At 45.9% G+C, this 10,157-nt stretch overlaps 1 protein-coding gene across 1 annotated transcript in view; it reads right to left on the reverse strand.

The window, feature by feature from the left end:
• TIMM23 (translocase of inner mitochondrial membrane 23 homolog (yeast)) overlaps nt 1-9,940 on the reverse strand; it is a 10,486-nt gene extending 546 nt beyond the window's left edge. The window contains exons 1-5 of the mRNA XM_010143734.1: nt 9,888-9,940; nt 8,274-8,367; nt 8,086-8,170; nt 6,628-6,686; nt 5,040-5,150 (exon numbers count right to left, since the gene is read on the reverse strand). Of these exons, the coding sequence (XP_010142036.1) occupies nt 5,040-5,150; nt 6,628-6,686; nt 8,086-8,170; nt 8,274-8,367; nt 9,888-9,938 (400 nt within the window). The 5' untranslated portion in view covers nt 9,939-9,940. The remainder of the gene's footprint in view (nt 1-5,039; nt 5,151-6,627; nt 6,687-8,085; nt 8,171-8,273; nt 8,368-9,887) is intronic.
• Nucleotides 9,941-10,157: the final 217 nt, after the last annotated feature.

The following is a 10,157-nucleotide window of genomic DNA, read 5'->3' on the forward strand; positions in this document are numbered from 1 at the left end:
TTTTTTTGGTGGGTTATGGTAACTGGCTTTGGGAGGAAGGAGAAAGGGCAGGAGGGAAGTAAGGGAACACAAAAGCAGCTGATGTAGATGTGCCCTTGGGCTCGTGAGACTCATGAGGGCCATTGTGCAGAACTTGGCATTGCTTTTGTGTCTTGGGAATTTTAAAACCTTTTGAAAAATAAAACCAAAGAGGAGGAAAGGGACCAACTGGCAAGAATGTACCAGGGCCTATACTGAACAGCTTTTATTCTTACTAATGGTCAAAATTATCACCTTTCAAGGGCAAAACTTGAGTCACACAGAAGCCTAAAAAAATCCTCTCTTTATTTTTCCTCCATTTGCATTTTTCCTGAAGCATTTGCACATTGCGATGGAAAAATCACAGGGCAAGTTGGGCTACTACCAATTGCTACTGACTACTACTGGTCTGGCTACTCCACGCCACCCAGGGGAGGGCTGTGGTGCACAAGGGCAGAAGCAGAAGCTTCTGCTGCTTGTACCAAACAGCAAAGTGTTTAAGTTCCTCAGCAGTACAACATGCCCTGGTAAAGCTCCCAAAATGCCCAATAACCACACGGGAACACCTGGGAGCGTGACCCTCAGCACCACGAAAACTCCCCCAGGCTGCGTTCTGCAACGCTTATCGATTGTGGCTAAAGCCCGTGGATGATGTGTACAGTGTATAGGACAAGGCCAGCTGTGTACAGCCAGGTAAAACCTGCCTGCTTGACCAGTAACGTGGGCAGTGGCAGTCAGGCTCCTCAAAACGTGCCTCAGTCAGCAGTGATTGTTTGTTTTTCCCACTGTGAGTCATAAAGCTGCCTTGTAGAACTGCTCTTGGGTTTGTGATGGGGCAAGATGCTGTTGGTGTAAGCTGGGCTGAGGCTGCAGTACCCATGCTGTGAGATTAGATGGGTTTCACTGGAGCCGTTACACCTCCGTGCACTGCCCAGGCACATCATGGAACCAAGAGGCTGCAGGAACGACAGCAGAAGGTGGTCTTGGTGCTAGAGGTCATGTCTAGCCATAGTTTCTAGACATCTCACTGCCAGACGAGCTGTGACAATCCAGGATGTTTTAAGAGTTCACTGAGAACCCACTGGCTCTAGGGAAAGCCAGAGCGTTCATGCACCTACGTGCCTAAATCAGGATTTAGGAGCCCAGGGGCAGAGTCCTCTGATAATTCACCCTGCGCTTGTTCCGTGGAATGCTCTTCCCGTGGAGGGGCTGCACCTGTGTGTATGGAACTAACCCTCTGCAAGCAAGTTCCTGGCAAAAAGCCACAGGGGAGATGTAAAGGACGCTGTGTGCAAAGCAAATATTTGAAATATCTGTGAAAACACCAACCCCTCCGTAATTCGGGGAAAAATTAATAAAGCATTAGAGAGCCTGATTTTTTTTCAGGCATATTAGGAAGCACTTTCTTGCAGAAGAAACCCCTGACCTGGTGCAGCTGGTATAGGTGCATTACAGAGTTAGAAAAAATGCAAGAAAAGGTCACACAGGAAATGTTTTTTTCCCAGGTTCGCCGTGCTTCTGCTACACAATTTTACCAGTAATTTGTCCTGCAGCAGTTGAACCTGGTATCTGAGCTATTCACAGGAATTACAAAAAAAAAAAAAAGAGAACCCCTTCCTTTCCCTAACGGGTTTGATTTCATTTGAGCAAACAGCCCTGGGTCTACAGCAGATGTCACACTGCGCTGGAGAAGGTAGCCCTGTTGCTGGGCAGAGAATGTTGAGCCCTCTGAGATTACCTTGTTCAGAAAAATAGTAACTTCTCCCCTCCCATCACAGCTGTATCTGCGTGATAGAGCCTGCTCCCACCCCTCCTCTGCCATCACTCCCTGTAGGTCTCTGATACCACCTCTGCCCTGACAAACCCTGCTGGGAATGTGGTTGTATGCCTCCGGTCTTGCCTGTCCGAGGAAGATAAGTTCAAGTTCACGGAGGGATGTTTTTGAACGCAGGTATTTAGAGATCGAGCATCTTGCACCTTAGCTGAGAACTGCTCTGCATTTCCAAAGACACACCGGATGCTCTCAGAGTGAGAACTCCCTCACCTGGCTTTAGCTGCTGCACCCTTTCACCACGAAGCGCTGTCCCACTTGTACCTGCAACAGGTTTCAGAGAACGCTGTGCAATGACACGCAGCATTGTGACAGCGCAGCTCTGCGTTGCTCCATGGCACGATCCACTCCCAATGCTGAATTTGACTTGTAAAACATGACCTATATTGCTTAATGTGAGGGCAAAACCCTCCACTGAGGACCTGACTGTCTCCATTGTCAGAATGTCACCCCACCACCCTGGGATGGTTCCTGGGGTGTCTAAAGCAAGACCCATCCAACAGCAAACATCAGAAATACCTGAACTGGAAACCCAGACCCACCCCCTGAGGCCAGGCTAAGGAGGTGTAGGAGTTAAGTGGTGACCAGCTGGCTGTCTTCCAATCTCAGTGCAAACGGCTTCTCTTCCTTTGGGGCTTTCAGGAACAAAAATGTCTTTGGATTTTAAAATACAGAAACAACAAAGCTTGAAACAGGGAACGTCTCCTGCAGTCACTGTGGCATGAAGGCTGAGTTAGAAAACCAGGAAGAATTCACCATTTAATTTACAAGCTCAGAAGTATTAATGCTGTTGAAGCAACTTCGCAAACACTGTAAGATTCCATTTCAGTGGCCACACGTGTTCTTAGACCTCAGCGCCCAAGTGAGGAAGAAAGCTTTGACAAGCTGTCACCTGTAGCTGCTGCCTGCAGTTGGCCCTTCTCTCTTATTCCAGAGCCTAAACAAAACCCTCTCACTCAGCACCATCTGGTTACCAGTCCTACAGACCTGCTATGTTAAAAGCAGGTTCAAATGGAGGTTCTGAATTTCTAAAATGCCCGAGCTTCTAAGTTCAGAAGCAAATCCTTTACTTTTTTCCAAATAACACAGAAAATTAAGGCATCCCTGGGCCATACCTGCAGCAGTCTGTTGAAAGCTCCTCTTTCAGCCTCCCCACTGAACAGAAATGAGAGAAAGCCCTGTCTGGCCCGGAAAAAAACCCAGGCTGAGCCCAAAGGGAAGAGGTTTTTACATCTCCACAAGTGGGTAGTGAACACAGCTCCCCCCAATGCTACCCTCTGGCTGTCACAGACCTGACCTTTAGTTCTGGCCAGACTTTACTGCCAGCAATAAAGCGCTTAGCTCTTCGTAACTAATTCATATTGACTTGTCGGGCTTGTGTTCTGAGGTCTTAAAATGACGACTCCTCCCTCCTGCTCTTGCTGTTGTGCAGACTATGTCACACCAAACCTGTAGTGCAAAAGGCGTGAGCTACTCTATCTAGTATCGGGTTCCTGCTGCAGACAAGTTCAGGAAATGAAGAAGTTATGTTTGTCCACAGCTTTACTGTAGTTTTGTTTCTGTTTTCCTTAATCTCAAGAGTGGGGAAGAAAATCACCTAACAACAAGAACATCTACGAGCTGTGTAACGCTCAAATGAGAGGTAGAGGTCATCTATCTTTTTTCATTGAAGTCTCTGCCAGGAATTTCCATGAGAAATTAATGACCGTCACACTGGGCCACGCCAAAGTCCCAGTGAGCTCAGCATCTTTTTTCCCCGAGTGACCAATCCAGTGTGTTTGAGGAGGAGTGTAAGGTCCTCAGCCAGCAGTATCTTTGTGACAAGGTGACTGGAGCCACGTGCATTTGTGCAGTGGGAGGGAAGAGCAGTGACATGGTGCACAGTGACAATCACGTTTTTGATGACAAAGTGCAAGTCTAGTTACTAACCCTTGACCTCTAATGTCTGCTGCACCACTCAAATTTCCTGCATACGGTGAAAAATGGGTTTGAGTTCCTGCACACTGCAGCTCACACATGCTGCGACTACAGACTTACTGCATTCACTCTCACCAGCGCTACTCTGAGCTCAGCAGGGCGCACGTTACAAAACAGAAGCCTCACTGTGCTCTGGTAAGAAAATTCGTGTAGTGCCAGGTGACCACGCCTGAGACTGGAGTAGTTATTCATGGTTGCACCGTGCCACAAAAGCAAGAGATGCCAGCTCTGTGCTGTAGGAAAATAAGGGGGAAGCTTCTGCTCGAGTGAGAACTCCCTACCCACTCCAGCTGCCGTGGGCAGCCTGGCAGATCCTCACAGAACCGCAGGAAAGCAGCTGGTGACAAAAGAGCTACATGCTCTTGCAAGGTTAAGCGCACCAACTAGTATGTATGAAGGCTGCTCAGGCCAATTATTGCTGGTTTCAATTAGTCCAGGCCAACAGAAGAACCACACTGGTTTGCCCCAGGTATAAAGCTGGCCTTCAGGAACACTTCCAAGAGACTGAGGCTCAGATCTGCAGAGGTACGTAGTTTAAGTCTAGAATTATCTCCTCAGAAAAACTCCGCCAAACCTTTAGCAAGACACCTTGACTTTTCTCCATGGTGATGCACCCATCTGAAAAAGGTGATTGCTCCGGCTGCTGAGCTTGGAGTATGTGCGAAAGAGGCATTTTGCTGACGAAGCTCAGACCCACTCTTTGGCAAACAGTTCTGTGTGCACCAAGTGACCTGAATGCCCACTGTCCTCAAACAGTGGCGTGTGGTGGCTTTGAGCACTGCGCAAAGACTGGAGTCCTGCCACAACGGTTCCACAAAAGGTGGAGTAATAGCTTTACAAATGCTAGATACTTTATAAATACTTACACAGCTCTATATTAGTCTCTTCCTGCATACTCTAATGATGTGAGTTTGTGAAACTGGGACACCAAAATCTTTTGTCTTGAAGAAAATAAAAAAAAGGATCCATGTTAAATTGGAATTCCTGATTTTCACTGTCTTGAGAGTGAGTTTTTCATTAACCCCTACGTGGAAAGGAGTTTTGCCTTACACTCTGTTTAGGACGGCACTGGAAGCATAGCACTGTTTCACCTATGCCTAGAGAAGGGGATCGCAGTAAATATTTCTCGTTATTGTTGCTTAACCTCAGAAGCAGACAGCATCCATTTAAGCTTTTTCCTTTCTGGCAGTAAAAAACCCCGTTTCTACTGTACCAGTGCTTTTGTAGAGCATTCCCGTCAAGGTGCCAGCAGCGATGGTGTTCAGGTCGTCTTCTGCACCTCGTGTTTTTTCGATAATGACCCCGAATGCACTGTAAAGTAGAGCTGGGAACGAAAAACAGAGGAAAAACTTCCAGTGAAAACTCCCAATGTCTGAGACGTGAGGTTTAGAATCCAAGCTTAGGGGAACTATCTAGACTGTGCTGCTGAAGCACAGATTTTCTGTTTATTTAATGGCGAAGAGGGAAAGTCCTCCGCCAAATTCTGTCTTCAGTGGTTTTTCCAGACCTATTTTTATTTTACAGATAATTTTTATTTCTCCAGCTGTAGTGTGGTTCTAAAGCAGCAATCATGATGTGTAAGAGCGAAGTAAGATGCAAAAATACTTCAGTTCCTTGGCAGGAACTTCTCTGGTATCTACGCCAAGGCAGAGCTACCCCAAATCCCAAAATATCTAGTTCTGCTTAACTCTGTGATTGAGGAGGCTCGATTTTATAAGAAAAATAGCAACGTGGAATGCACAAACATTTTCTTGAGTAATCTTTCTTCAAACACAGCTGAAAAAACCTGTTAATGTGTACTTAACCTGGGACCTTGAGCTGTGGCGGTGAACCTTGAACCTTGAAGATGCAGCACCTGCATCTCTGTTTTCAGACACGTTTTGACTAGATGTGGAGGAGAAAAGAAGAAAAACCCCTCCAAAGCAAACCAAAAGCTGATGTCTGAGTTAGATGACAAGCTGATCTACTCTTTAAGACTGAAAGAAAACGTAATCCATGCAGCTTAGCCTGTGCTCTGGTGCCTTTTCCCAAAGTCAAACAGCCATGAGCTGGGTTCTAACATGATGTCATCTCATTTTACTGATTTATCTTCTATTACCGCTTTGTGGGGCAATGAGTTCAAAAAACTACTTCAAAATAGTCTCCTGGGGTTTGGGTTTCTCCTTTCAGAGCAACTGAGCAGCCTTCGCTCTCTTCCTCAGTTCACAGAAATTTCTTTCCTGCACATTGGGCTTTTGATAATTTCCTTTTTTTCCCCAACCCCTGTCAGGTATAAGCAGCGTTTAGATGTCAAGGGTGTGGTACCAGAGGTGCTTTTTCTAGCCAAGGTACCACCATACAGGGATAAATCTTTGTAGTCGCTATCACACTTCTCCTTCGGCTGACCTTTTTGTTGATTCGGTAACTGGAAACATCATCAGGCAGCTGCTCACGAGCACTGCGCCTCTTCTTAGGTTATTAAAGTTCCTTCAGAAGTATTCAGTTATCAGTTGTGAATTAACTGGGATTTATTAGCAAGTCAGCATTAATGGTATTTTTCAGTTATTCCATAGCTAGAGTTCTTGTCTGCTATATTCTAACACCTAGGGGGTTTAATCATAGGCTTTTGACTACTTGCACTCCAAATGTTATCTTAGCCTTGAATTTCCTTTCCAATGTCTACTGAAACGCCCTCATGTCCCACAGAAACCTGCAGCTTTTCCTGATGGGTTTCACCATGAAAATATAGAGAATACACTTTCCCATCAGACAGTTCCACCTTTAATCTAGTTTGGCTACAAAAGGGCGAGTTTCTTACTTACCCAGAGATCCCAGGGTGTTCGCCCACAATGCTCCTTGCCTTGTCACCATATTTAGAATTCTGTAAAGGAGGTAGAGAGGCGTTAAACCCCTCGGTTCTCGGTGTTACGCTGAGGCAGTGCTGAGCATTATTGTGTGTATGCTTCCAGACTAGCCCCGAAGAGGGAGAGCAGATCTTCAGCGCACTCTCAGGGAAGCACAGGGCCACTTCTTGCTGGCACTAGTTGTCTCCAGAACGGTGACAACAGTGGCCAGAAGAAGCGACTGATCTTTCTCTCCCAGCAGCGTAACACCATCGCAGACACAGTATTGCTCTGGACAGCTGACTACCGCTGGAACCCAGTGCTCCACGTAACGCTGTTCAAGTGTCACATGTTACGTTCTCCCTGATTTGAGCTCATTTTCCTCTGTTTTCCCTTTTTTATAATTTTCCTGAGGACACACAGGCTGTTACTGAATATGGTTAGGTAATGATCTAAACAGTAACAGGAAACTTCCTTTTGGAACAAGAGGGAAGAATCCAAGAGGGCAGAGTACTGACAATCTCCCTCATTGCAACCCCCGTTTGGTTAACATAACATCAATTCTGAACTGATGAGAAAACTCACAATTTTAACACCCATGACATACTGTGAGATATTTGATAACAGGGGATTGAGAGTGAAATTCATATTAATTAAAAAAAAAAAAAAAATCAGCATACACGAAGGATAAATGTGAAGGAACTCTACTAGGCAAGCCTCTTCCCTGCGCCAGCTTAAGAAAACATGGAACTTAATACTCTGCTTCAAGGTGATGACCTTGAACAGGCCTTTTCCCCAGCAGGGCAAGGGCTCCCAGCAGCGTGTGCTCCGGCTGCCACCTGCTGGGCCCCACCCAGGGAAGCTTGACATTAACAACACGGTTTTGTCTGACTGCGCTCGTTCCAACTACATAAAACACAGTTCTGTTCATCTAGAGCATTCTGGAGGAGCCATAGTTCTAGTGGGGAATGCTTGGCAGCACACAGCCGGCATGGCAACAGGGCCAGCTTCTGCACTGTCACCTCTTCCGTCTTTGGAAAGTCAGGGGAAGAAAAGAACTCCCTCTCAGGTAAGTGACACCAAAAGACAGCTCAAAGCAAACTGCTGCTTCTGGAAAATTTCAACACCTAAAAGCACTGTCTTGACTTTGAAGTCGAGTTCTAGAAAATATCGAAGTAGTTGTTTACTCTCAAATACTATTTAAGGTAAGTCAGGACATTAAAACTATCACTGAATGAAAAGCCAAAAGCTTGAACTGAACACCTTATACCTACAAGCATCTCACAACTCGATGAAGCCAAACACCAACTCCCATTTGTCCAATAAAGACACAAAATATGATGATTTTTGCAGGACGTTCAGATCTAACCTCACAGATGCTGGAATAAACAACCCTGTGGCTCAGGGGTACGTTTGTTTTTGACGTGAAACACTTACTGTACATTTCTAGGTTTTGACCACGCCATGTTCTGCGTCTCCTTCAAGCCAAGTCGCAAACCGTTCAGCGCACCAAACGCTGCCCCTAGTCAGCATAACACCAGTGATTACTTTTTGAGAAGAAAAAGGAACAAAAAGAACAACACTAGAAGCAAATACTGAGACAAGCGACCAGCAGAAGCACCCACCTGTCATACAGCATCCCCCGATGGTAAAAAAGGCCAGCTCAAATCTGCCTCGCGTCTTGTTGGCTCCCGTGGGCAAGATAAACTCATCTGCATCCTGGGGGAGAGCCAAAAGAAACAAATTGTGTATTTTCCAAGCAGGCCTGCTGTAAATGTAGGCAATGTTACATCTTTTTTTCTTTAATCCATACAATGAGCTAAAGACATGACAGATGCAGCTGGTGTTCCCAGGAAACCTGCCTGCCCTAGCACTGACACGGAATATATTAAGTGCATACTTCAATAAGGATGAAAAAAGACTTTATACCGTGTGGGTTGTTGGTCGGTTCTGTTTGTTGGGGTTTTTTTTCTTAATGACTATTTCTGTAATTATTTATTACATCTTGCAGCAGGCGATGCAAGCCTTGCTGCTCTCTAAAAACCCTCCTGGTGCCTGGTTATGCAGCGCTGTTTCCTCAGTGAGCGACCTGTACGGACAGAGTAACACCCAACTACAACAACACTCTGCCTGGTACCCCAAGAAGTATTTCCTTGCTCCAAGAGAGCTGTTTGGAAGACATCAAAAAAGCAAGGGCTACATTCAAGACGGTGATGAGCAGGGTTAGTAGTATTTTTCCCTTGTCCATCCTTCTCCCACATGAACAGGCTTGTGTTATCATAAATCAGATGGAGGTGGGGGGGGAAGTGGTAAAAGCCAGAGAAATGGGCTGACAACAAGCAACCGTGCAGAGATAAGGTGGGAAAAAGCAGTTGTTCAACAGGAGCCGCTGATGTGTCAAGAAGGTGCTAAAGCAGCAAGACCTATTTATGCTTCTGTGCTTTCCAGTCCTGGTATTATCCACCCCTCGTTTAACAGACATATATGACAACAACCACTGCAGGCTCAAGTCACTACATTCTAAGGGAAGCGCCACTGTAGGCCAACATTATTATTTATTATTATTATTAAGGCCAGTATCAAAACATGAGGTTCTCAAGGACTTTCTCTCTGCCTTCTGAAAGCAAATGGGTGGTCTTTAAACACAAGACACCTCTCCATGCACTCCTTCACAGCCATACCCATTTTCACGGCTAATAATTTAAGTTCTTGTATTCTAAAATATTAGTTACATATTTTTCCTTGAATTTTTAGAATCACAGAAAGGTTCAGCTTGAAAAGGACCTACAGAGACTGTTCAGTGCAAGCCCCTTGCTCAGTGTCCCAGGAAACCAAAGGCACACACAGATTAGCAGATACAACTGTCGACCTTCAGCGCTGCTTCTGCAGAATTTAATGTTCTCAGATACTATAAGCCATTTGTATAAATAAGACAGAAAATATTAGCTGTCTTATTCTGTAGAACGAAACGGAAAGCTCTGCTTCACGAGGGCCTCCCTTCAGCAGGGAAATGACGTAATGGTGTGAAATCTGCTGTGATGACAGCACACGCGATGACAAAGCCTTTACCAGCTCTGAGGTTTGCCTGAACACCTCCACCAGCTGATGGATCTGACCACAGCACAGAAAGCCAACCCATCAACAGAGGGGAGAGATTCTGGCTGCTCTTACTGATGGCCGGGTCTCAGTGGAGGGTGCGAGAAATGCCAGAATGCACTAAAAACAAGACACCTTCTTACCTGTACTAGATACCTGGGGTCCAAATTTAAATACGGGGACAGAGGGCTCATTCCAGTTACTGAAAGGAAAACAAGAAATAAAATATTTTAACACCAACGTCCCATCCAGTCAGTTAACGGGGGCAGACCTCGTGGGTGGAAGCAGTGGAAATTACGCCGTTAAGTTGCCCAGATGATTAAAACACGGCACCGGCCGCCAGGCCCCGTTCTCGGGAAGCGCGCCAGGGGCAGCGCAGAGGGGACGAACACGACAGCTCTGCCACCACGGCC

This window comes from Buceros rhinoceros, unplaced genomic scaffold (assembly GCF_000710305.1).
Source record: "Buceros rhinoceros silvestris isolate BGI_N320 unplaced genomic scaffold, ASM71030v1 scaffold17649, whole genome shotgun sequence".
Classification (NCBI taxonomy): Eukaryota; Metazoa; Chordata; class Aves; order Bucerotiformes; family Bucerotidae; genus Buceros; species Buceros rhinoceros.